The sequence below is a fragment of the Globicephala melas genome, chromosome 2 (assembly GCF_963455315.2).
Source record: "Globicephala melas chromosome 2, mGloMel1.2, whole genome shotgun sequence".
In the NCBI taxonomy this organism is placed as follows: domain Eukaryota; kingdom Metazoa; phylum Chordata; class Mammalia; order Artiodactyla; family Delphinidae; genus Globicephala; species Globicephala melas.
Window position 1 is genome coordinate 155,531,310 of NC_083315.2, and position 27,423 is coordinate 155,558,732.

Consider the following 27,423-nt stretch of genomic DNA (forward strand, 5'->3'; position numbering starts at 1 on the left):
AAATTATCTTCTTGGCTACTGTGTGAAGGATGATGAGTAGACAATAGTGTGCCCCTTAAGTATTCTTCTTCTTCCCATCTTCTGGGGGGATATATGGCTCGATAATATTCCTGGCCAGACCAGAATTTACAGGTCAACTTCAACTACATAGAGCAAAGCTCGATTCAAGAGTTCCATTCAAGGCACTCGAACAGTTTCTGCCGTTCCAGGCTCTCCCGGCAGGTGACGCCAGAGCCCAGTTCCTGGCCTGCCTCGCCGAGTCCGCGCGCGGCAGTGAGAGCCGGACGCCGCCGAACGCCGCCGAACGCCGCCAGACGGCTCCCCGCGGCGATTTCTGCGCTAGTGGCTGCGCGCCCCCAGAGGTCCGGGTTTGCGCTGAAGTTGGGGAGTCGTGAGGATCCCCCCGTGGGTGTCGCGCCCCGGCCTCGGCCGCACCTCGGGCTGGCAAGCCACGTGTGCCCGCCTCCGACCCTCGGCAGAGGCGTCCTAGGCCAGGAAGAGCTGAAGTTCTGCGGCACCGGCGTCCGTCCCGGGACGGTCCTTTCCGCTGCAACTTTCTCTGGATAGAGGGTGCGTGCGGATGGATCCCGACAGGGAGCGCTTTGGAGAGGCTACCCACCCATGGGAAGAGGTGGCCCGTTGGGTTTAGAGCCAAGGAAAGGAGCGGGCGTGTAAACTAGGCTTTGGAGGGAAGTAATGGGAGGGGCGCGTGAGGCAGGTTGGAGGGCAGAGAGAACAGCCCGGACCGGCGCTGATTGTCAGGCAACAGACGGGAGTGGCATGGGGCAAGGAAAGTGAAGTACGTAAGCTTGTTTGGGTGGAGGGTTGCCTAGGGAAACGGAGCACTTGAGAGCCTCTTCTTTCCCCTCTCCAGCCTCCTCTTTGGTGCTGAAGTCACGACCCCATCGATTTCTCCTTCCTCCCACCCCTCCCGCTCTCCTTCAGCCTGAGGGAACCCGAGGCGCAGAGGGCTGAGAATGAGGCGATAGTGGAGGATGAAGACATAGCCTTGGAGCCCCGAGGACAATGAAACCGACGCCCCTGCTGCAGCTGGCGCTGCTTCTTGTCCTGCCCAGGAGCCTGAGGGGGAAAGGGTGTCCTTCTCCGCCCTGCAAATGCCACCAGGAGGACGACTTCAGAGTCACCTGCAAGGATATCCACCGCATCCCCAGCTTACCGCCCAGTACGCAGACCCTGTGAGTACCTGGGAGAGGAGAGGGGAGGACTCAGGAGCCAAAGTCGGCTGGAAAAGGTGGATGGAAGTGCACAAAAAGAGCTTGAGAGGGTTGTGTGTGCGTGTGTGTGTGTGTGTGTGTGTGTGTGTGTGCGCGCGCCCGCGCGCGCAATGAGTAAAAACTCCATCGACCAAACGTGGGATTGCTGACGCTCGAGTTACTCATAACACAGAAAAAGTTAACGAAATTTTAGTACAAGATGAAAAGTGAGAGTTGTTCTTTCTACAGAGCTGCTGTTCTGCACTTTGCCTACTCCCAGCCCTGGCTGAATCTTAATTTTACTTAAGATGTAAATAAGATTAATAGCAACTCAAAAACGGATCCTTTTGATCTTATTTTGGGTGATGAAAGTTGCAAAAAAAAAAAGGGGGGGTTTCAACTTTTAATCTTTCTAGATGGGAAATTATCTTACCAGGTCTCTTGGTTCATCAAACATTTGACAAAAATTTAATCAGGGCTCTTTTAAAAACACAGTCGTCCCTCGGTATACATGGGGGATTGGTTCCAGGACCCCTGTGTACACTCAAATCAGAGGATGCTCAAGTATATCATTTGCATATCACCTATGCACATCCTCCTGTATACTTTAGATCATCTCTAAATTACTTACAATACCTAATACAATGTAAATGCTATGTAAATAGTTGCCAGTGTGTGGCAAATCCAGGTTATGCTTTTTGGAACCTTCTGGAATTTTGTTCCCCCAAATATTTTCAATCCAGTGTTGGTTGAATCTGCAGATATGAAACCTGCCCAGATGGACGGTCAACTGAATATCCTTTATACTTCGTCTGGAATTCACTTTGTATGAAGTATCTGAGTTATTTACTCAAATGTGAGATACCCACTGATGTAGTGCATCCAAAAATCTCCTTTGGCTTTGGCATGGTAGAGGTATAAAGAGATGAAATTTCATAAAGTACATTTTTATCTGCGTGTTAAATGTTACCAGATTAGAAACTTGATGTTAAATGAGTTTTGTGTACATCTGTTCCTTAACAGATGTTGAAATCAACGATTGAAAGGATAATCGTAAACAAGGGAAGAAGGCTTTCTTGGGTGATTAGAAATAGAACAGTAGGAAAGAATAGTAAGACAGTCTGGTTTTACTGTTTACTTAACTGGTTAAACCCAGTTAAGGTACAAAAGCTCAGGTTATTAAAGAAAATGTAGGTAAGTGGAAAGCAATGGTGAAGTTGTATTTAAGATTTCCTCAAGAATTCAGCTCATAGGGACATTCAACAGTGGGTTATGAACGTTTTGGACACAGGTGTATATTTCTATGCTGCGATATCTCAGTTTCTTATCTCACCTGGGTCAATTAGTGTAATAACGTCCAGTGAATAACATTCATTCTCGGGCTTCCCTGGTGGTGCAGTGGTTAGGAATCCACCTGCCAATACAGGGGACGTGGGTTCGAGCCCTGGTCTGGGAAGATCCCACATGCGGTGGAGCAACTAAGCCTGTGCACCACAGCTACTGAGCCTGCGCTCTAGAGCCTGCGAGCCACAGCTACTGAAGCCCGCGTGCTTAGAGCCCGTGCTCCACAACAAGAGAAGCCACCGCAGTGAGAAGCCCGCACACCAGAACGAAGAGCAGCCCCCGCTTGCCACAACTAGAGAAAGCCTGCGTGCAGCAACGAAGATCTCCATGCTGCCACTACAGAATAAAATACGTTCTTATCCTCTTGATTAAACCCCTGCATTGACTCCCCATGTCTCCCATGATAAAACTCTTTTGTACAACCTACAAGATCCTTTAAGACGTAGCCCAGTCTTTCAAACCTCATGGCTCCTACTCTGTCACACTTTTCACTCCTACTGAACAGAATTTCTGGCACTTTCCCCAAAGTTCTTTGCTCTCACAACTAACTGCCTGGGCCTTCCCTTCCACATTCTCTTCCCTCTGCCTAAAGCGACTTTTCCCTTTTCTTCATCTGGCTGATGCCTACTCCAAGGTCCAGATTAGCTGTCAACTCCTTCAGGAAGCCCCTCCTGGTCCATGACCCCTAGGCTGGGTGAGCGACCTTCTCCACAACATTCTGTGCATTCACCCCGTCCTAGCCCTTACACACAGCTTTTCCGTAACTTGATATTTCTTTGAGTGCCTGTCTAAGCAGGACGTGAGCTTCTCTAACACAGGGACCCTGTCATTCAACTCTGGAACTACTCTGATGCTCAAAAAAAAAGCTTGTTAGGTGAATGAAAGAACAAACAAATATGCTGGTCTCAGAGTGTCTGCTGTGTGTGGGGAGAAAGGAGGCCAGAGACATCACGACTTCAGAGACTTCTTTAAGGGGAGCAGAACTTCAAGAGTCATTGAAGAGAAATGTGACTCTGGCAGTGGAAGGGAAGCTGGAATCATTCTGTGTATAGTTCCACCAAGTGATGAGACAGGTAGTGTCAGAGAAAGAGCAATGAAATCAGAGTCAGGATACACATCTCTTCCTCCCTCTCTCACTAACTGTGAAATTAGGTGAGATAATTTATGTGGCAGGACCCAAGTTTCCTTCAGGGTAAAAGGGAGGGTTCCATTAGGTTCTTTCTGATGCCTGTGATGCAATGAGAATAGTCTGAGGGAATCCACTGAATCACTGGATAAAGACAGTAGTGGGGAGAATCTGACCTTGAAAACAGTGGGAAGGTGGGGAGAGGGAGGGCAGGAGGGGAGCTGTTCTGAAGAATGAAGTTATCCTGAGATAGAGAAGAGAAAATTGATGAAAAGTATAGGTTAAAGAGCATGCTAATTTGAACAATGACTGCAGCCCTGGGCAAAAGTAGCAGAATGATTTTCAAATCTTTTGGGGGCAGTAGAACTCTTCTGTGAAAGGAAAGCTTATGAGAGAAGTCAAATATGTAAAGCTAACAATCATACTGTGCTTTTTCCTGTTCTCAGTACTTTATACCAACTCACCCATTGAATCCTCACAAAACCAAATCTAGTAGACGATTTTATTACTCTCATTTTATAGATGAGAAAACTGAGGCACAACAGAAATGAAGCTATTTGCTCAACGTCACACAACTTGTAAGCGGTACTGCCAGGATGTGAAATACTGCAGAGCTGCACCCTGAGCCCCCTGCTTTCAGAGGAAAATGGGTCTCACCCTGCCAGCTCTTCCCCAGTATGGTTGTGAGGCTTTGGAGAAAAAAGTTTGAAAGCTAGTGATGTCCAATAAGCCACAGATAACCTTGGGGGCTATTGTCCCTAGAAATATGCAGTAACTCAGAAAATGGGAGGGTAAGAGGAAAATAAAACAAGGAAAGAAAGAAGGAGGGAAAGAAGAAATTGGGAGGGAGGATTGGGACGGAGGGAGGAAAAGAAAGACTACATCTATCATACAAGGCCTTCCCTGCTGGAGCAAACCAGATCCTTGTCATTAAAAACCTGTTCTGAGTGGTAACCCCTATTCCAAATACAGATGCTGTTTAACCATTGCCTAGCCATTTTACAAATTACTATGGTGCAATTTTCCCTAACCCTTACCTTCTATCCACATAGTATGGTGCTGAAAGGTAAAGAGATTGCCTCTTTCTTCACCACCCATACACCTGTCACATGGACTGGGTGGGAGTTATACTGTTTATGGCTCCCACTGAAACAGTGGTTCGGAATCTTTTCTTCCACTTCCCCCCCTCCAAATGGGCATGATACACTCTCTTTATAACAGTGGTTCTAACTAGGTGAGAAGTGAGGGAGAGCTGGTATCCCTACTCCCTGGTGGAACATTCTAGAATCTTTGATATACAGGTAGTCTGAAAAAATTGCTCCTTCCAATTGAGAAGTACTGATTTAAGGGAACGTTAATGAAGCAAGAAGAATAAAATTTAAGTTTTCATGTATAATTATAGATCATATTACCTTAACACCAAGGATAACAAGATTGACCCATCACTCTCATTCAGAGAGTTGCCATTTGCTACTTCTGTGTATAAGAGACCATCCCTTCTCTGAGGAGGTAGATGAGGTTAGACGGCTGTTCTGGATTTCTGTGGATTCTTCCTCAAGAAAGTGCTGCCTTACCTTGCCTTGTCCTTTTAACCCACCTGCTTTTAGTTTTATGATGGTGACAATCATTGCCTCCACCCCCTCCATCCCCCGCCTTCCAGAGTCTAGGGCTTCAGTGAAGTAGTGGTTTGTCCATCACGCACTTGTGTGCCTTCAGAAATGTTTCTGAAAGAGTTGTAGCTATTGTTTTCGGGTTCTGCATTTTGCTTCAGTTTTTAGTCATTTGCATTCTGTATCTGTGTCTCTAATTGATGGCCTGTCCTGGTGTCTTCTAAACTGAAGATGGTAACTCACCATCTTCAGGATTTTTGCCTTCTCTGTGTTCTACCCATGCTATGATTTACTCAATATTTTTAGGTTGACTCACTTCTTCAACTAAAAGAAATCTGTTTAGAAGGCTTATATTGTGACTATAAATGGAAAATTAGCACGCCTTGCTCTAAATAGAAGGTAACTAGAAAACTAAATACAATTAAAACATAAATGTAATTCTATTCTAGCTTGAGACTATTGTCTTTGAATGTTCTGAGCCTGAGGCTGCCTTCTCTTTGTTATAAAGGAAGTTTAATAAGTGTTCAAGAAATATCAAAGAGATATCAATCCACCAATCCTTGGTGGTGTCAGAAAGACTGAAGGACAATGGAAAAGGGAATCACTTTCTCACTGTGTGATTCAATATTATTTAAAGCCATGTGGGCATTCCACCTAAAATAATCTCAAGTATCTCCAAGTCACACCTGTTTTACACTTCGGGAAATGTGGATTAATTCTACATTTCACAATTACTTCAGTTACAATTAGCGGTCATAACCTGAATAACATTTGGCTTTAACCTAAAGAGAAGCCCTCTGCTTCAGCACCCATATGCTGTCCAAACACGGACCAATACTTTGTGTCTTATAAAGGCAGCTTCACTTCACACTTCCAGGCTCTGTGATTTATTCTCTGTTATTCTGTGTGAGTATGTGTGTGTGTATATCAGTCAAGGTTTTCATTGGTAAGTAACAGAAAACCCGCTGTGTCTAGCTTAAGGAGAAAAGAAATATTTTGAAAGAATTACATATAATTTACAGAATCATCGTAGAACCAGGCTTTGAAAATAGGCCAAGGCCCACAGCAGGCAGGAAGTTGGAACCACCGCCAACCATCTGGTTGGAACAACTCCATGGACAATACCGTGATCACAGCCACAGAACATCTGTGGTGCTGGGCACCCAGTTGTATAGCTGCTGGACTATCTGTGTGCTGTCATAACTAATTTCTCAATTGTCCCTGCCTCTTTGAATCACCAGCCAGAGAATGATATCCTATGTGAGAGCAACTGATTATCTGGTGTAGGTTACCTGCTGTGTCCTAGCTGCTGGGGGTAGGAAGAGGAAAGAGGTCTCCCTTTATCATTTTTGGTGTCAGCAGTAGGAGATGCAGAATAGTGTCCTTCTAATATTACACACAATGGGGAATTTCCCACCAAAGAGGGGCCATATGCCCTCCACATGGCTCATCACTTCTTTCATTCTGCAAATGTTTATTAAGCACTGGCTATATTCCAGACACTGTGCTAAGCTCTGGATTTGGTGGAGAATGATGCCAACATGTCCCTGTTCTCAGGGGTCTCACAGTCTAGTGTGGAAGCTGAATATTAATCCCATAAACATGTAATTAGAATTGTGTAAGTGTGCTGAGAGTATACTTGGTGGAAATGGGCGGATGGGGGGGGTTAACTTTGACTGGGGTTCAAAGAAGACTTTGAGCTGTATCCTGAACCAGTAGAATTTGGGTATAAGCGTTTCATGGAGGGTGAGGAAGCATTGTTCCAGGAGGTGGAACTGCTCGTTTGAAGAACTTTGGAGAATTCTAACTTAAATGCTGAAGGGTTTGATTAATTCGCTTGGGACAAAGATATTGATGGGCAACAAAATATGTACTACATACTTTCTTCATAATACAATACAGGTCAAAGTGAATTCTGATGTCAGTGGGGGCAGCTTTTGTGTCCAAAGAAGGCTTTTGAGGGTAACTGGTTTTAAAAACAAATATTTGACTCATTAAAGTAATAAATGTAAAACCTAGGGGTTTTTTTTTTTGAGTTTTCCATGTATTTATTATTTTATTTGTAAATCTAATTGTAACAATTACTTTAAGGAAGAGTTTATAATTTAATAATATCTTAATAAGTACTTTAATAAAATAATAAGTAGTTTAAATGAATACAAATGTAATATATTTTCTTTTAAAGCATGTGAATATTTGACAAAACTTTCCAAATACTTGGAAAATTCTAGAAAGTCTATTAAATTAAATCTTATAAGTACCAGGAATCCTAAGTTTTTAGATATCCCAGTGCTCTTTACGGGGCAGGAGAATAAAGTGGTTAAGAGCATGCTCTCTGGAGTGAGGTCATCTGGGTTGAATGGCTTGCTGTACTGTTTCCTAGGTATGCTCTTGAGAATGTAGGAGAGAAAAAAATTTCCCCCTACCCTTCTAAGTTCTCGGCTGGGGCCTCTGTAACAGTAACAGATTAACAAAAGAAAAGCATACAAATTTATTTAATATAAGTTTTACATGGCATGACACAGAGCTTTCACAAGGAAATGAAGACCCCAAGCTATTATACCTGAGCGTCTTTATGCTAGTTTTGATGAAGCATGGTGAGCCATGGAACAATATGACAAGACAAAAAAAGGTGTGAGCTAAGTGTAATAAACGGGCAAACAGCAAAGTCTGTTCACTCAGATTCCTCTTGCCTTCCCTCTGTCTTTAGAGATAGGGATGGTCCTTCCCTGCGGGTATAGGGAGGACCTCTCACCAGAGGGTGTTGTGACCTGCTTTGGGAGAAGGTCAGAAAGTCCTCCCTGCACATGCTGTTTCTCAAATTCCTTAAAATACTCAACATGCCAAAGTTCTGTATTTTGGGGTAGCCTGTCCTAAACCCCATCAGGAACATTGCCTGATTGTTCTGTGCCTCAGTTTCTTCATCTATAAAATAAGGATAAAAGTAGTACCTGCCTCATTGGATTGCTGGGAGGTGTGAATGACCTAACACTGTTAAAGAATAATTTTCAAAGGCAGGTAAAATTATGACTCTCCTACAGCTATAAATTGAACACATTAAAGATTGTGTTTAACTCATTGCAGCGTATTAGTTTCCTAAGACTGCCGTAACAGAGTATCACAAACTGAGGAGCTTACCATAACAGAAATGTATTGTCTCACGGTTCTGGAAGCTAAGTAAGAAATCAAGGTGTTAACACGGCTATGTTCCTCTGAAAGCTCTAGGGAAGAATCCTTCCTGCCTTCTTCAGCTTCTGATGGCCGTGGGAATCCTTGGTGTTCCTTGGCTTGTAGCTGCAGGATGCCAATCTCTGTCTCTTTATTGATGTGGCCTTCTCTCTGTGTGTCTTTGTCTCTGTGTGTCCTTTCCTCATCTTATCACAATCCCAGTCATTGGGTTTAGGGCTCACCCTACTCCAGGATGACCTCAGCTTAACTAATTATATATACAAACACCCTATTTCCAAATAAGGTCACATACTCAGGTTCCAGGTGGACATGAGTTTTACGGGGACACTAGTCAATCCACAACAAGGAGAAAACTGGTAAGATGTTGCAATCAGCTTAAAGGAGAGCCCACAAAATCAGCACTTTTATAGATGTGGAATACCGAAGTGAACATGCTGATGGAGGCAAAACTAACTTCTTTCATGTGGGGAAGAGTGGGCAGAGTCAACTGAAGCGCTCACAGGACAGAATTTGTGTGTCCGCAGACAAAATTGTTTCGCCTTGTTGTCAGTCATCTACAACCTACAGAGCTGTAAAGTAGCTCTTGTTGAATCAGACTCAATCTTGGAAGAATGTGCTCTAAATCAATGCATAGTTTTCCACTGAAGCACGATTTTGCCCCTACAATGTGTATAAATTGCTTAGAACAGTTACTGGCTCACGGTAGACATTTACAAGTAAACGCAGTAAAAAATAATTTTCTTTTCAACTTAAATCACAGGTTGAAATAAATTACTCAATCATTCATTTTAAATTGGAGTTGCAAGGGCAATCTATTAGATATTCCAACAGCCCAAGTTTAAATAAGACAAAGACCGAACATACCAAATATGTATTGACTATTCTTAAACTCAACACAAACATATTGATACTGTGGATCTGAGTTAGCCTCTCATTTCTATTCTTAATTGTAAAATTTCCCAGGCTAAAAGATGTCTATTCAGTAAGCAAGTTGCTCTTCCTCCTCTAACGAACTCTGGTTTTTAAGGAACCATCCACAGGCTTCCTAAGTTCCTTGTAATTAGGGTTGCCCTATCTGAAAGGAACCTTCTCTTGTACCTGTTGTCCAGGTGTAATTAATAGCATTCCTTTCATTCTCAAAGGTGTCCCAATTTGGAGGATAAATTACTAATAAAACATAAAGTCCAGAGGCCCATAGGACATATGGGGACATTCTTAGCCTTGTTTATTGTCACCGTAACTGGGAGACAATAACTTAAAATGGGTTGGTCTCTCAATACCCCTTCAAAATCTGCAATCCCCACATAGTTAGGTAGCTAGCTTCCTTCACTGCTTCAGTTGATTTTGTGTTTCTTTGGCTCTCTTAAGATACTGAAAGTGTCTTCCCTTCTTGCTTACTGTAGGGGCCTCCGAACCTGTCCCGTCTTCCACCCCTGCCCTCCACAGCCTGTTCATACAGCAGCCAAAGAACTTTTAAAATGTAGGTCAGGTCATGTCCCTCCTCTACTCAGGAACTTCTAACAGGGTTCCTAGTTATCTCAAGATAAAAACCAAAGTCCTTCCAGTTTTGGCCCAAAAGGCCCTATGTGATTCAGACCTTCTTTACTTTTCCAATTTTATTTCTTATTACTTTCATTCGTAATCCAGCTTTCACTCCATTGGCCTTGTTGTTCCTCACATTTGTCAGGATTTACATATTTGGTCCTTCCTTGCGTCTCAAACATTATTTTCCCAGACATCCCCACGGTTAATCCCTGCACCTCCTTCAAGTTTCTGTTCAGATGGTACCTTCTCAATAAGGCTTTCCTAATCACTCCATTTAAAATTTAACACTCCTGCTTTAAAACATTTTTTTAATCCATAGCACTTGTCACCTTCCAGTATCTAAGTAATTTGCTTGTTTTTATGCTTCTTGTTTATGTCTTTCTCCACAAGAATATAATCTCCACAAGGGCAAGGTTTTTGTTTTGTTTATTGTTGTTGTTGTTATTGTTTGTCTGTTTTGTTCAGTTATGTATCCCCAGTGTCCAGAAAAGGCCTGATATATAATCGATAGTCAGTGAGTATTTGTTTAATAGATGAACAAACGCATGAATGAATGTCTCCAGAGGCACTCTAATGTTGTCCCATTGGGTTCTTTGCACCCTTTTATAATTCCTTTTCCAAGTCCTTTAGTTTTATTGCCCTGTTAAGACGGATGGAATTCTGCTTTGTTTCGTATTTTTCCTGGCTATCTGGGACACTACTTCTTTAGATACTGAAGTGACATCCACATCTCTCATTGTTTGTTCATATTACTAAAGACCTGTTGATGAAGATCCTTTGAACTGCCACCCCCAAGAAATTAACTACCCCAGTGCTTTCTAAACTTCCCAAAGGTAGGGCTCCTCGGCAAGAGGAAGTGGAGCAGGGCCCCTGGGATAGCTGGGATACTCAGAGGAATCCAGGGCAAGCAGGACATTCCTTCGAAGTCTTTGGTTTATTTTTTCAATTTAACTTCCAAAAAATTACTAAAATTTTAAATTCTTTTCCATCACGTATTTGTTTTTCATGTGGCTTCTTGTATACCTTCCCGGAGTTATTTCCTTGTACCTTCAGGTTAACGCATCTCTGTATTTGAATATCCCCGTCACTTGATCCACAGAAGTGCCTTGATGCACGGAATGGCAGGCACTGAAGGAGGCCAGTGAAGAAGTAGTTTGGGAGGCAGTGCTGTGTGTAAGAGCTCCATGATCAGACCAGCTCTGCAGAGGCCAAGCCCATTCAGTCCTGTTCTCAGAGACCTGGGTCCAGAATGGCTGGTTATGTCACCTGCCCCTGGGTCTAAGTCTGTCTTCGTATATCAGCTCTGATAAAGTAGTAGACATAGAAAACAAATTCACACTACTTAAAATGTGTTGTTAAATGAGTGAACTTTACCTGAATTTATCAGTCAATTAATTGAAATAGCTTTTTCCCCTCCAGAGCTGAGAAATTAAAATGATATCTTTGATTATTTTAATGTTTCTTGGTTGTACAAGGTATGTTTTTTACCCTTCAGGTTAAGATTTATTCCCAGAGAAAACCATAATTCAAAAAAACACATGCACACCAATGTTCATAGCAGCACTATTTACAATAGCCAGGACATGGAAGCAACCTAAATATCCATCAACAGAGGAATGGATAAAGAAGATGTGGTACCTATATACAATGGAATATTACTCAGCCATCAAAAGGAACGAAATTGGGTCGTTTGTAGAGACGTGGATGGACCTAGAGACTGTCATACAGAGTGAACTAAGTCAGAAAGAGAAAAGCAAATATCGTATAATAACACATATATGTGGAATCTAGAAAAATGGTATAGATGATCTTATTTGCAAAGCAGAAATAGAGACACAGACGTAGAGAACAAATGTATGGATACCAAAGGGGAAAGGGGTGGGGTGGGAGGAACTGGGAGACTGGGATTGACACATATGCATTATTGATACTATGTATAAAATAGACAACTGATGGAAACATACTGTATAGAATAGAGAACTCTACCTGATGCACTGTGGTAGCCTAAATGGGAGGGAAGTCCAAAAGGGAGGGAATATCTATATGTGTATGGCTGATTCATTTTGTTGTGCAGTGGAGGCTAACGCATCATTAGCCATACTCCAATAAAAATTAAAAAAAAAAAAAGATTTATTAACCAGAGGTTCATGGGCTTCCTAGGGGTCTGTGGTTGGCCTCCTGGGAATCTGTGATAATGTAAAAATTTGTATACAAGAACATTAGGGCATTGCTGAGAGAGTCTATAATTCTTCTCAGATTTTTCAATGAAAATCTTTGGAGGTTTCTTGACCTCCAAAGAAATTCTGTTTTGGCATAATTTGGCATTTTGTGTAACTGGAAGTATACGTTTGGTATCGCCTATAATTCTTTTTATTATAAACATTTTTATTTTACAACAAAGAATGCTTAAACATATATTTAAACAAAAAAAAAGTCTTGATCGTTGAATGTGATATATTTTCTCCTGAATACATTAGTATGGTTACTTTTTTATGCCTCACACTTAGCCTGTCCTTTGAATAGGCTTTTCACACAGAAGTTCACTGAATGTGGCTATTCTTCAAGCCAATAGTTTAAAAACAGATCTTACAAGTGTCTAATACCTCATGTCTGGCATCAACTCCTCCACACTGACCCTGTTTCCATTTTCACTGAAGCTGGCCAGTGTGCTTCATTACTCTTTAGCCCTTCATTCCTGCAATTAAAAAATCATTGAAGAAAATTTCAAGTATGGGCAAAATGGTCCCATTTGTTCAAAGCTACAAATTGGATTTTAAAGCATTCCATTTAGATGTCAGACACTACTTACTTTGCTTCATTCTTGTATGAATCCTTAAGATCATTTAGGGTGTTCTGGAAATGTTCAAAACAGATTCTTTTCTTAAAATTACAGAGCAGGCATTTGTGATTTTTAAAGCATCTTATAAATATTACTCTCTTAATGTAGTGACATGTAAATATGGCGTAGGTTTTGCACCATCACAATAGTCCAGAAATTCAAATATTTCATCTTAACTAAACTCCCCACACCCCTTTTGCACCTGGGAAGAGCTCACTGTGTCCCAGTTTTTCTTTCAAAACCACAATCTTTGTATTTATATGATACATAAGCTCTTGGTTTACATTTTCCAAGCATTAGCTTAATTTTACCCACACCCGTGTGTTATCGTAATTACTCAACTCCAGTTAGAGGATTGAAATCATCTCTTCTTATTGCCAGGTCACTCTGTATTTTGTTATTTCAATCTTTTTGTGAGCTGGGAAACGAGAAGGCTAACTTTGGGTGAAGGATGTGGACTTGAGAATAAATAGGCTCTAAAGGGAGGGTGTCAGTGAGGGGCTTTCCTGTGACAGAGTCCTTAGTGGGCTGGGTGACTGCTCTGTTTCCTTCTCAACACATTTTTCAATTATTTCTGGCTTCATGGCCATGGTCCAGAGGTTTGAGATGACCAGAAATCTTACCTCTAGATAGATGGCATTTTGTTCTAGTTAGTTATTCTTCCTTCCTTTCTTCTTTCTTTTTTAAATAAATATTCATTGATCACCTATTAAATGTACATACCATTCTAGGCATTGGAGATATATAATAAATGACCTCCTTGACCTTACATTCTAGCAGGGGAAATAGCCACCGAAAATAAATTAATAAATAAATAAGGAAAACACATAAAATGTGATAAGTATAATGGAGAAGAATAAAGGAAGGGGGAGGAGGAATGCCGGAAGTTGCATTTTAAATGGTCAGAGAAGGCCCCACTGAGAAGGTGACATTTGGATAAAGACCTGAAGGATCTAAAAAAAACTAAGCCAGGCTGGTATCTGGGTGGGGGGGATTCTGAGTAAATGCAAAGACCCAGAGTCGGGGGGACAGGAGAAGAACACGCATAATATGTTTAAGAAGTAACAAGAAGAGAAATGTAGCTGGAGCAGAAAGAGTTGTTGGAAATGACATCAGAGCAGTTATAGATCATGTTTACTTTATAGATCATTATAAGGTATTTGTGTGTGTGTGTGTGTGTAAAAAATAAATAAATATTTATTTGTTTGTTTTCTGAGTGAGATAAGAAGTTAGTAAGGATTTTTAATCACCCCCCACAAGAAAAATCGCATGAAAAAAAATACCCCCCGTAGGTCAGGGTGTTAACTCACCAACCTTCCGGGTTTCTTATGCATGGATGATATAAGAGTTTCCAGATATTAACAGAAAAGCCCCGGGGTGGAAGGCGAGAGGAGCATGATGCAGGGCTGAGATGCAGCACTGTCAGGGTGCACCTGGGTGAAGCCAGCTGGCTTCTGCATGAACCGGTGGCTGCGGAATGGCTAGAGTAGGAGGCACGTAAGGCTGAGAGGATCTCAAGTGAGATATAAGAGATCTCCAATGTAGTTCACTCTTTGCACCACTCAGAATCTGCCCAAGATTTCCATTATATCCTGCTCCCATACGAAAATATGTTATCTGCAGTTTTGTAGGAATGATATGCCCTTACTTCTTTCCTGTGAAAGAGGAGGATACAAGTCCAATCTGCCACTCCCTTCAAGATGCAATCTTTGCAAAGACATAATGCAGGAGAGTTTCAGACATGAGCTAAAGTCTTCTCTGTTGTGTTTGATCCCAAGCTTGTAATTGATACTTATCATCTCTCTGCAACTCCAATCCTAGATTTCTTTCTCCTTCGGACAGCACTTTGACTGGCTGGGGTGATTGCCTAGTGGTATGACCCAGACTTGCACCTCCAAGTGTTCTAAACCCTTAGTTGCCTTGCCCTTTTCAACTATAGTCGCCCCATTTTCTCATTCACCATTATCACTGGCCATAGAAGAACCAAGGTATGTCCCAGTCAAATTCCTGGGTTCTAGTCATACTCCTTGCAGCTGCTAATGTGTAGCAGCCACCCCAGCTTCTCCTGGTTCTATTATTCCCATCAGTAGAGAAACTCCTTTATTTTCCTATTCATGCACTGGTACAAGGAGTCCAAATGACCAGGTGGTTATTATAGCATCAGGCCCACTGTGTTTTACTTTGTGGAAGTTATCTGTCCATCCAGGAACTAGGACCTCTAATCTGGCAGGAATTGAGAGGTTCAAATTCTGGAAGTAGGTCACTGTGGTGATGGTGAGAAGGGCCAATCCTACCAACTCCCCTAGGTCCTCAGACCCAGGTATTCTAGCTGTAAAGAACATAATAGCATACAATGGCTATTGGTTCAGTGTGTATACTTCATCAGATCAGATCCCCAACCCTGCAGGACTTAGTCTCCAAGCTGTAACCTTAGCTGAGCCTTTAATGGGTCAGTCCCTCATTTTATTAGGCAGTCTGCTTCTGCACGATGGTAGGACTAGTGGATATGGCGGTCATGCACCCTTTGTTGTGCCTTCTCTGTCATGAAAGGTGTCTCTTGGTTGAGGGTTGTATTGCACTGTTGCACAAGTCGCTTGTTGCGGTATTGTGCAGGATTTCCTACTGGTAGATCAAGCATTTTATAAGCCCTTGAATAGTGGTTCTGGTGGACGTGTTGAGGTCAGGGAAGACAAACCGAAATCTAAAGTAAAAATTCTTTTTAAAATGAATCACTATTTTCTACAGGGTGGAAAGGGTCCAGTGTAACCAAACTGCCACCAAATGGCTGGCTGTTTTCTGGGGAAATTTACCTTATCAAGGTTGCAGCATAGGGTTCTGCTGTTGGCAGGTTGGGATTTTACAGAGGCAGTATCTTGACTAGCTGTGATGAAAAGGAGCCCATGTTTGGCTTCAGTCCCTGTCACCATGGCCGTTTCATTCATGTTCACTGCACCATAGAATGGGTCATCTTGTCCAGCTGGTTGTTGAACATCACCTCTAGGGTGGCATCGTAGAAATTTCCTTAGGGTGATCCAGCCTCCCTTTCAATCAATAGACTCCTGGTCTCAGAGATATTAAAGTTTTTTTCCAAAAATGTGCATCTTAAATTAATGAAATAGAGTTCCTCTTGATGTAGGTCAAGCAGTATTAGAGTGAAGAATTTGCCATAATGGTAATTTTTAGGGTTAAGTTAATGCCTTGATGCCAGAAAACTTGAGTTTCAAAAACAACTAGTTCTTCAGAGTGTTTGGATTTCTGAAAATTGCCATGATTTTTATCTACTATGGTTTATTAATCCAAGTTACTTTTATTACATCATAACAGTTTGAGCAATAATAGGAATTAAATGAGTTCTGTGTACTGCCTTAAAAAGCCTATCACTTTTATGTTATTTTCTTTTGTTGAATTATGTTCTGTGTGTGAACTCTGTGTCCAGCCCCATGCTGTGTGTTTTCACATATGATATTTCACTTAGGACTCATGGTAGCTCTGTGAGGTAGATGGTTGACTCAGATGAGGAATCTGAGACCTAGAAATGTCATCTCTCTCATCTTTTATGTCACAACGAGTTTAAGTGAAAGGGTATTCGAACTCGGGTGTCCTAACTCTAAATCCAAGGCTCTCTCTACTATTCTGTAGTTCTCTTCCTAAATAACTCCCCACCACCCTCTCTTAATTGATGTGAAATTCATACAGTGCCCCGAGTAGTGTTTAGTACGTTCATAGTGTTGTACAGCCATCACCTCTAGTTCCAAACCCTTTTCATCACCTCTAACGGAGATCCTGTACTGATGAAGCAGTCTCTTGCCATTCCCCCTCGCCACATAGCCCCTGGCAACCATTAATCTGCTTTCTGTCTCTATGGATTTACCTTTTCTAGACATTTTATATCAATGGAATCATACATATGTGACCTTTGTGTCTGGCTTCTTTTACTTCATGTTTTCACATTTCATCCACGTTGTAGGGATAGAAAGAATGTGGGTGATCAGACGAGTGGCCCAGTGCAAAAGGAGATGTAAAAGGCCAAGCTTGGTTTACTTTCAAGATTTTTCATACAGGTTCATTTCTAACACACCTGTATAAAAAGGACCCCCACCCCTTGTCTAAACACCTTACACCTTAGATATAATAATCTGAACACCAAAAATGTCCAATACTTATTCTCAGAGGCTTAGAGCTACAAAATGACTTTCCCATGTCAAAAGGTTTTAAGAATACCCATCTTGTGAGGGAGAGTGTTTCTAGCCAGTTGGCTGAGGAACTCCATGCTCTTAACCCTTCTGGATCCCACAGCAATCTTAGTCAACACTTCTACAAAGAGGTGACTTAATAGCAATGCATGAGCCATTATCCATAACTCTTACCCTTTTAAGAGCCAATATTTATGCAAAGGACTTCCCTCTGTTATAGGGAAGCTGAAGAACTCAAACAGTATCCCATTTGTAATGGTGTTTCTTTTAATAATATTTTCCATCTCCATTAAAAATTTTTAACCAATATGCCAATAAAGGAAATTTGGTAAGAATAAAAAAAGGTTAAATGAGAGAAGTAGATTATTCTTCCCCTTACGTTTACCAGAGTTTACTTCTCAGCTATTTCTTCCCAACCTGCTCTGGACTTGGAGGCAGAAGCTGTATGGTCAAATCCTAGCTCTCCATCAACTCACTGTGTGGAAGACTCTATTTGCTCAACTCACAGGATGAACAAGCTAGTAAGTTGTGCTATACCCACATCATGGAGTGGTTATGAGGATCACGTGAGGTTATGCTAGTAGCATGTACGTGAAATACCTGATAAACCAGAATAAAGCGTTGATCACAGGTTAACTGTTATCACTAATGCAGTAGTAGGTCTGAGAGCCTGTGAGATCTGGCCTGATTTAACCCTTGATGTGGGTATTATATTGCCTCAGGGAGGTCAAGCTTCCATGCAGGGACCATTCAGCAGCTGTTTGGCTTGAGGGTTGTACAGCTTTATTAAGAAGAGCAAACACTTGTCCACTGTGCAAAAGGGACAGTTTAAAGATTTACGAGATTTCTTATCTTCCTGAGATATTCATGTCCGAGAAGTTACTCTTAGTAGGGTAAAGTGACCGAAATTCTAGCTGGGAGGGTCTCTGTCCCAATAAGGCCCATAAATCTCTAGGAAGGGTTTATCTGTTCTGTGTCAGAGTTTGGCTGAAAGGCTTGTTGGTATTTCCAAACTCTCCAGATGCCCCTATTTAATGCTTGGCTGGCCTTCTTATGTAGCATAACCAAGTTGCCATTTCAAAACCATCCTCAGTCCCTGGAATCTAAAACAACAAAGCCAGAAGCTCTGAAATGTGCTCTACGAAGCATGAAAGAATCCATTAAGGTTCTGTCTGATTCAGTTCTATGTGACAATAGAAGTTCTAATGTATTTATGAAGAATTCCTTCTACTCTTAAGAAACTGAGCACTTTACAGAAAGTATGTTATCTCATGGCCAAAAAAAAAAAAAAATAGAGTGACTTGGAGGGGCTATGCTTTCTTTTTATATTATATCCAATGTCTTCAGTTTCAATAGCAGCAAAGTACGGAGGGAAATATTGTGGTTAAAGCCATGTCAGCTAAAAGTCATAGTGAAGAGTAGAGGATGGAAGTTTCTGGAGCAATAAGTAAATGATTATATGACTATGTGACAGAACTCTATATAGTAAGAGTGGTAAATAGAAATGGAGGTCATAAGTCAGGAGACCTTCAATAAGTCGTGAACATTTTAGCAAGGCACTTAATCTTTCTGTGTCTCACTTTTTGTATCTGTTAAATGAACACCAAGGAATGGCTCTGTCCTACCTCGGAGAACTGATGGGTAGACCAGGGAAGTAACTGTTCAAGTGTAGAAGGTGCTCTTCATTATTCAAGGACAATCTTTCTCATTCAGCAGAGTAAGAATATGGGGGGTTATGCTTTATCAAATATTTTGGGGAACATAGATGTATCATATAGGGATTTTGAGGGAATTAGACTAAAAACAAAGCAACAACAACTAAATACTTAATTTAAAAGCATCCACATCCATCCTTTCCTCCTCCACTCTTACAATAATGGAAGAGGAGTCTCTCCACCTGTGTCCACGCTCCCTGGTCTCTTCACCCTAGACTTTTTTTCCTCTCTCTTTCTCTCCCAGATCCTTTCCACTGCTCTCCAAACACACTCAAGTCTCTGTCTTCTTAAAAACATCTCTATAGTTCTCACATTTTAGCCCATTTACCACTCCTACTTCCCTGCCTTCTTCCCTTCACAGCTACATATTTATAAAGAATTTTCTCAAGTTGCTCTCTTGATGTTTTTACTTCCTATTCGTTCTTTAGCTTAGTGAAATCTGGCTTCTGCCCCCATCACTCAATTGAAAAATCTCTTTTCCAAAGTGACTAACAATCTATGTTGAAAAATTCAGTGGACATTTTAGAAACTTTCCTGGATTGAACCTTTGGTAGCAGTAATGACCATCTCCCTTGGAGTCCTCCACTTTACACTCTGATTGCCTGGTGCCTCGAAGTGGCTCTCTGATCATCATCTAAGGTAGGGCTGCTATTGCACAATGAGGGCAGATACTGAGATACTGAGCCAGTTAGGAATGTCAGCTGCACTCCTACAGCTTAATAGCAAGTGCTTTCTTGAACGGAGTGCTCACCTCCACAACTGGATCTCAGTTGGTCTCAGGATCACAATTGGTATTTATAGTCTCTCTCTTCCACTGTCCATTCTAAATTCCCCTCACACTCAGCTTTCACCTCAGCTGGTCTTGATGACTGATCTAGTTGTCTGATCCAAGCTTTCATTCCTGAGGGGTTTGAGCCCATGGTAACTATACCCTTCTCGGGTCAACGTTGCTGTCCGTGTCCATTTTAGTCATAATGGAACAAGTACTTCAATATGCCCAAATGGATCAGCTGAATTCCACACATATTCCCTTCTGCTCTCACTGTGGAAGAGCAGCCCTACCTCTTCCTGCTGATCAGGATCACTTACTCTTGCCAAGATATTAACTCCTCCTTTAGTCTGCTGATTCCCTGGACATAAGGAGTCCAAAATGCCTAGGTAGCAGTCATAGTTTAAAATTCCCTGCAGAGCCTAGAATTGTAGGGATGGGAAACACAAAGATCCTTAGTGGCTCATTGGATATAAAGGCAACTGAGGCTACTCCTGCTTTGGCTGCTTGGTTCCCAGGCCCATTTTGCTTCCTAATAGAGCAAACATCCAAATAGAGGTTTGTGATTCAATGTGTAACCTGCATAATGGTACTCCATCACGGTCGAGTATTGCCTACAAGTTGTGCCTTTTGCAGGCTATTCCATTGCTCTGTAAAATCAATTGCTTCTGGATTATATGGTGCTTGATAGGACCAGTGGATCCCCTGATATGGACTCACCTCCCTATCTCCTTCTCTGTGAAGTAGGTCTCATCGTCAGATGCTCTATTATATGAGATTCTATGCCTGTGGATCAGACACTTTGAAATCTCTCAGCTAGTGGTGCTGGTTGAGGCTCTAGCGGCAGGAAAGGTGAACAGTTACTGATAATGTCTACTGTTATGACAATAAACCACTGGCCCTTCTAGGAAGAAAGGGCTCAGTGTGGTCAACTTGTCACCAAGCAGCCATGTGGTGCTATCGAGTAATAGTGCCACATTGATTTCTGTTGCCAACTAGCTGGACTTTCAATGGTGATAGTGGCCAGATCAGCCTTAATAAGTGGGGTAGAGGGAGGCAGGGGGGTGTCTATGGTATTGGCGTGTAGTCTCCACTCTGTTAATCTTCCATTTATGCTAGTTCTGGGGTGGCCAATGATGAAGGCTGGCTACTGTCAATTGATCAAGTGATTTTGTCTTGGTTATTTCAATGCTTCTTCTATGGTAGCTGCTTTCTGACGGTCATTAATATATGATACAAAGGTCTTCACATTTTACACCCTTTCTCATATATTCATTCATTCATTCATTCATTCTGCAAACTTTTTTCCCTTCAACCTTCTCATCTTTGTCTTTTACTTTCTTTCCTTTTCTTTTCCTTTCCTTTCTTTTCTTTTTTTTCTTTTCCTTTCCTTTCCTTTCCTTTCCTTTCTTTTCTTTTCCTTTCCTTTCCTTTCTTTCCTTTTCTTTTCCTTTCTTTCCTTTTCTTTTCCTTTCCTTTCTTTTCTTCCCCCTCCCCTCCCCTCTCCTCTTCTTTTCCTTTCTTTTCCTTTTTCTTTTCCCCCCTGCATCCTGAACATCTTTGATTTTCTTTCACCTGGGGTCTTCTCTTCACCTTCCTTCTTTTGCACACAGCGTCAGCACTTATCGTATGGAGCCTGGCCCAGGCACCACCACGTGGGGTGTGGGGCTGGGATTGCCCCCCGGTAGGGCTCACAGAGTGCCCGGGGGGTGAGGGCGGGGGTTAGCACGGGGAATAGTGCTGAATGCTGCAGAAGTGAGTGGTGCTTGGCGGCAGGAACTGACGGAGGCTCAAGGGTGCCGCATCTGTTTCAGGCAGTGAATAACCTGACTTCCGGTAGCTGAAGACTGTGGACTGTCGCTGCCCAGCTGCCTTTTCTAGTTTTTTTCTTCCCAGGCCCCTGACCAGATGGCCAAACCATTTGTTCACAAATCCATATCTTTTTTTTTTTTTTTGCAGTACGCGGGCCTCTCACTGTTGTGGCCTCTCCCGTTGCGGAGCACAGGCTCCGGACGTGCAGGCTCAGCGGCCATGGCTCACGGGCCCGGCCGCTCCGCGGCATGTGGGATCTTCCCGGACCGGGGCACGAAGCCGTGTCCCCTGCATCGGCAGGCGGACTCTCAACCACTGCACCACCAGGGAAGCCCCATATCTATTTTTTATCTTTGAACACTCTTCCATGAATTGAACCCATTAGGAAGATTTTCCCTTGCTGCTATCTTTCAAGGCCACTTCCACTTGCAGCTGATGTCGATTTTGGGGGGACATAGTGAACCAACATCTACACACCAGCAAATGATCCATTGTCCAAGATCTGGCTTTTTGTTTTTCCCTTAGCTTCTCATATGGGACCTCATACAGCCATAGGTGTGAACAAGGAAGGGACTGTGCTGCAGTCTTAGTAGGTGACTTGAGGGTCTGGGTTACCTGTTCAGACAGTTTACTCATGCTTTGTAGTTCTGCCCAGGTTTGATCTTGGATGTACCACTTTCCATCTGATTAACTGCTGCTGAGTCTGCCAGGTACTCTGACTTAGCCAGTCCTATAGAATTCAGCTCATGATGGACAGTTTAGGATGCGTGGCCTCTTGGTTTCCAGGGTCCGGTGTTCAGGCTCATTTGACTGAGAGCCCAGTAGCTTACCAAGAGCTGTTTTTCTGTACTGCAGATGGTGCGGCCTTGCTCTAGAACTCCAGGGGACTGCATTATATTTCTCTTGTGAGGGCTAACCATAAAGTCCACTCCACACTATCTCTTTTTCCAGTATTAACACCTCCAACACAACAGGGTCTACCAGGTCATATGACCCAGCTGCTTGTGCTACAACCTGGTGTGCAGAGTCCTGCTCAGTCCCTACCCCAAGCTAGCAGGCTTCCATGTCAACTGATATATAGACAGAGCAATCCTTGTACAATACTCCATTGAATGAATAAACCACAGTTTGTCCATTTTCCTACTGAGGGATAAATAAAAGCATAACTCTTAACTGTAAGTCCTGAGTTTGGTCTTCAGCTTTCTCTGATTTCATACTGGACTGTACAAGGGCCTTTACATTTAGTTTTCAATTGTCTGTTAATTGTTCTCAGCTTTTCATTATCTGTCTGTAGTAGCTTCAATTACAACTTAATAAAAGCCAGCTCTTTCTTTGGATGCATTGCCTTCCTTCACTTCCCTCACTCCCACCTCAACCCATCCCCATTACTTTCCTAGACCATGAATCATTCCAAAGGCCAGGAAAGTTCCTCAACAAAACATTCTTCCAAGCCACTCCTGGTGAAAGTTTTAGTAGTTGGGCTGCTACCTTGTGCCGGGGACTACTTGTACACTGCATACCACCCAGTATGGGATCCTCATTATCAACCTGCAGAAAGTGATCCATTCCCTAAACTCTACTTTTGCTCCTACTTTCTCATACCTGTTCCAGTACCAACTGTATAGGTTCAGTTATTCTGGGACAGATGCTGAGACAGAATGAGGAGTGCAAGTGGTTCGCTGGGAGATAACATCCGTGAAAGGTAAAGGGAGAAGAAGCAGACTTTGGCAGGGATACTCTCAAACTGTGCTGCACGTCTGACAAAGTCTCAGCCAACCCATTGGGGAGCTCTTGAGTGAAGATTGCCTGTTAGAGGAGCCCCACGTTGGGTGTAAAGGGTAGGCTCTAGTGCCTCTTCCATGCTCAGTCACTGGCTGTGGGCTTCCCAGGAAGAGTGGGTATTGGTTCAAACTCTGTGACAGATCTGAACTTGCTACAGATGGAGGCTGGCAGCTAACTGCCTCTTGAGAGCAAAATAGAAAGCGGTTTCTTCCAAGGTGATCGGAGTGGCATGTCTCCCTGGCTGCCGCATCCATTTTTCTCTTTCATCTGTTCTGTTTGCACATCCCTGGTTTTCCTTACAAGCTTCTCTTTCTCCACCCATCATTTAAACAATGTTGCTTATTAAATTCTCTGCTCATAGGATACTTGCCCCCAACTGTCTTGTTCACTCCAATTCGTACATCCATTGAGATGCTAAATGAATTGCAATTTCAGATCTTTAGGCTAAGTCTATTTTCTGAGCACTACATCTATATCATCCAAATGCCTATTTAGACATCCTACAGACTCCTAACATTTATATTTCCCAAAGTGACCTCATTCTTTTCTTAGCCAAAACCACCTTTCTGTCTACTCATCTCAGAGAGTGGATCACCATTTGCCCAGATACGCAAAACAGACAGCATATAATAGTATCTTTGGTACTATCTTCTCACGCATCCCTAATATCAATCCATAATCATTACCAATCTAAACATCTCTTGAATCTGTCTCTATTGCATTCGTGTTACTGCCATGCAAGTTCACACCACCACCATTGTTTTCCACCTGAACCACTATAAGTGGAGATTCTTCTGTCCTTATTAAACGCAGCAGTCAGAGTGATGTCTAAAATGTACTATGGATGGGGGTCTCAGTTCCCTGTTTAAAATACATTATTGGTTTTCGTTGTTCTCAGGAGAAATTTCAAACTCTGCTTGGTTTATGAAGCCTGTGTGATCTGGCCCTGCTTCTCTTTTCAGGCAGATCTCTTACCAGTTTCCCTCCATTTCAGTCACTTCTATTATTTCAGCTACTTTTCATTAGTTTTATAGTCTAGAATGTGTATGCACTGTGCTGCTCTTATGCAGTTTTGCACAGGCTATTCCTTCTTACTGGAACATTCTTTATCTGCACTCCTTTTTTATCTGGTTAACTCTTACTCATCCTTTACTTTTTAAAGTTATAATTTACATGTATAAGAGTACAAAAATAGCAATGCAGATGGCTGTGTATTACCATCAAGATTAACCAGAAGTTGGGGCTTCCCTGGTGGCTCAGTGGTTAAGAATCCTCCTGCCAATACAGGGCACACGGGTTTGATCCCTGCTCCGGGAAGATCCCACATGCCGTGTAGCAGCTAAGCCTGTGTGCCACAACTACTGCGCCTGCACTCTAGAGCCCATGAGCCACAACTACTGAAGCCCGCACGCCTAGAGCCCATGTTCCACAACAAGAGAAGCCACTGCAATAAGAAGCCCGCGCACCACAATGAAGAGTAGCCCCGGCTTACCACAACTAGAGAAAGCCTGCGCACAGCAACGAAGACCCAACACAGCCAAAAATAAATAAATAAATTTATTTTAAAAAAAATCAACCAGAAGTTAACATTTGGCCTTATTTGCTTCAGCTCTCTCTTTTATACTTTAAATAAGTAAAATGTTATAGAAACAGCTAAAGCCCTACCATTAGCCTGTATTTTGCTTCTCTCCCCACCTATAGGTCAAGATATATGTCTGTTGTCTCTTGCCTTCTATTATTGCTGTTAAAAATCTGCCATCAGGCTGTCATTCTTTGTCTTTGACTTCTATTTGCTTTTAAGGTCTCTTTGTCTTTGATAGTCCACAGTTTTACTATAATGCGCGTAGGTATTATTTAATTTTTATTTATCCTGTTTTGAACTCATTGTCATGAGAATTCTGTCATTATTTCTTTAATATTGTCTCTCCTCATTTTCTCTATTCTTTTCTTCTGTAAGCCCTATTAGATGTATTTTGGATCATTCATCTTCCATTCTTGTCTCTCAACTTCTATTTTATGTTTTCCAATATGATATCTCTCTATGCTACATTTTATCTATTTTCCATGGCTTTATCTTCCAATTCACTCTTCTTCAGCTGACTACTTTTCTATTTAATCCATTCAGTATTACTGCATATATTTTTCATTTCTGTTATATTTCAGTTATCTGTTCTTTTTAATATTGCTCTATTCTTTTTTGTGGTTTGGGTTATATCTTTTATGTTTTGAATTATTTTAAGCAAGCTTACTTTGTAGTCACTATGAAATCGTTCTATTTTCTGAAATTCTTGGGGTCTCAATTTGCTAGCATGTTGAGTCTACTAGCTCTTTCATGGTGAATTGTAACCTCCTTATTTTTAAATTTTGGATTATAAACTCATCTTCAGCAGGGCTATGTCACTGAGAATCTTGTGCAGCCTGGGCTGTGAGCCGAGCATGTTTCATCAGGGGCTCTGCATTTGTTTCTATCGGCAATGTCATGGATCTCATCACTCAGGTCCATACTTTGTGTTACTATCACTGCTTGGGAGGTATCTCAACCAGGCAGCAGTTTAAGTGCTAACCCAAACACCCACATCTGTGGGTAGGTGCATTCCAGATTCTTAAAATATTTTTTTAATACAGAATGTATACAAGGGATATACAAACTTTAGTCAGTGGGCAGATCTTTTCTGACTCACATTTTCACTAAGTGTGTAGCCATCTTACATTGCTAATATTGTAACAGTATCTTAATTCCAACTCTGCCCTTCACGTGTGCCAATGTCTGTTCTTATGACCCACTGTCAGCATTAAAAGCCAAGCTCCCAGGTTACTGAGTCTGGCAATGCCTTCCCCACTATCACTTTCCTATTTCTAGACCACTCATAAGGCTTACCATTCTGTTTGCCGTTCTCTCTTGATACCAGGGGAGCTCACCTATCCATTGAAAGAATTATAGTGTCTTACACAGAATTTACAGATGGTCATAGTAGGAAGGATTTTGGATTGTGTAGACTTCCAGGAAGTCTCCATCTTTCAGTTTCTAGATTATTCATTCTACAGATATCTTATTGTCTCAGGGGCTGTATAGGGTGTTGAAGACAGTGTCTTAAGGAAAAGGATAGAGATCCTGTGCTATCAACTGTACAATATAAATTAGGCATCAGTTTCTCCAGGAAAACTTCCCTAACTTTCCTCAAATCTAGATTACGTAGACCTAATTCAGCACGGTATGTTTCCTCGTTCTTTAACACTATTTTAATTGCATATTTACTTGTGTGTATCATCTTCTAGACTGGACTATAATCTCCAAGATGGTGAAGAATGTCCTCTCGATTAATGATTCCACATCACCTTGCACAGAGGCAGCATACTGTAGGAACTAGAATGTAATTGTCAAACACAATTATTTCCAAAGATACTTGAAAATTTTAAGTCTTTATGAAAATTCCATTTTCAGCCTTTTATTTCCCCCCATCATTCTTACAAATGTCAACCTTTCTTTTTTTCTCAAGTTTTTCTTCTCTGCATATATATGTGCTCAGGCCTCCTCTATTCTTAAAAACAGAGCAAAGCAAAATGATGCCTCCCCTGGTACTTGGTACCCTCTCAAGATAGCATTCTATCTATTCCTTGGTTACGTATTACTCCATTCTCCATTCCTGCATCTGTGAGTTCTCTTAAAAGCAAGGCAAAGCATTTGCAGCAACATGGATGGATCTAGAGATTATCATACTAAGTAAAACAAGTCAGAGAGAGAAGGACAAAGATCATACGATATCACTATATGTGGAATCTAAAAAAATGATATAAATGAACTTATTTACAAAACAGAAATAGACTCACAGACATAGAAAACAAACTTATGGTTACCAAAGGGGAAAGGGGAGGGGAGAGATAAAGTAGGAGTTTGGGGATTAACAGATACACACTACTATATATAAAATAGATAAACAACAAGGACCTACTTTATAGCACAGGGAACTATATTCAATGTCTTGTAATAATCTATAATGGAAAAGAACCTGAAAAAGAATGTGTGTGTGTGCGTGCGCGCGTGTGTGTTTGTGTGTAACTGAATCACTTTGCTGTACTCTTGAAACTAACACAACATTGTAAATCAACTATACTTCAATTTAAAAAAAAGCCAGGCAAAGCAGTCTTGGTGCTTCCCATATGTCATTTCCAAAGTAATACTGGTCCTCCATGAGGCAACTTGCTGCAGTACATTGACACTGGATGCCAGCATTTATGACTTCCAGCCAATTCCCTTACCTCCTGGTGACCCCCTGAAGGCTTTGCT

At 41.9% G+C, this 27,423-nt stretch overlaps 1 protein-coding gene across 2 annotated transcripts in view; it reads left to right on the forward strand.

Moving 5' to 3' along the window:
• The first annotated feature begins 1,026 nt into the window (after window positions 1–1,026).
• The window catches only part of TSHR (thyroid stimulating hormone receptor), a 166,915-nt gene continuing 140,518 nt past the window's right edge, over window positions 1,027–27,423 (forward strand). For both annotated transcript variants that reach the window (XM_030848698.3, XM_060293646.1), the window contains exon 1: window positions 1,027–1,196. In XM_030848698.3, the coding sequence (XP_030704558.1) occupies window positions 1,027–1,196 (170 nt within the window). The remainder of the gene's footprint in view (window positions 1,197–27,423) is intronic.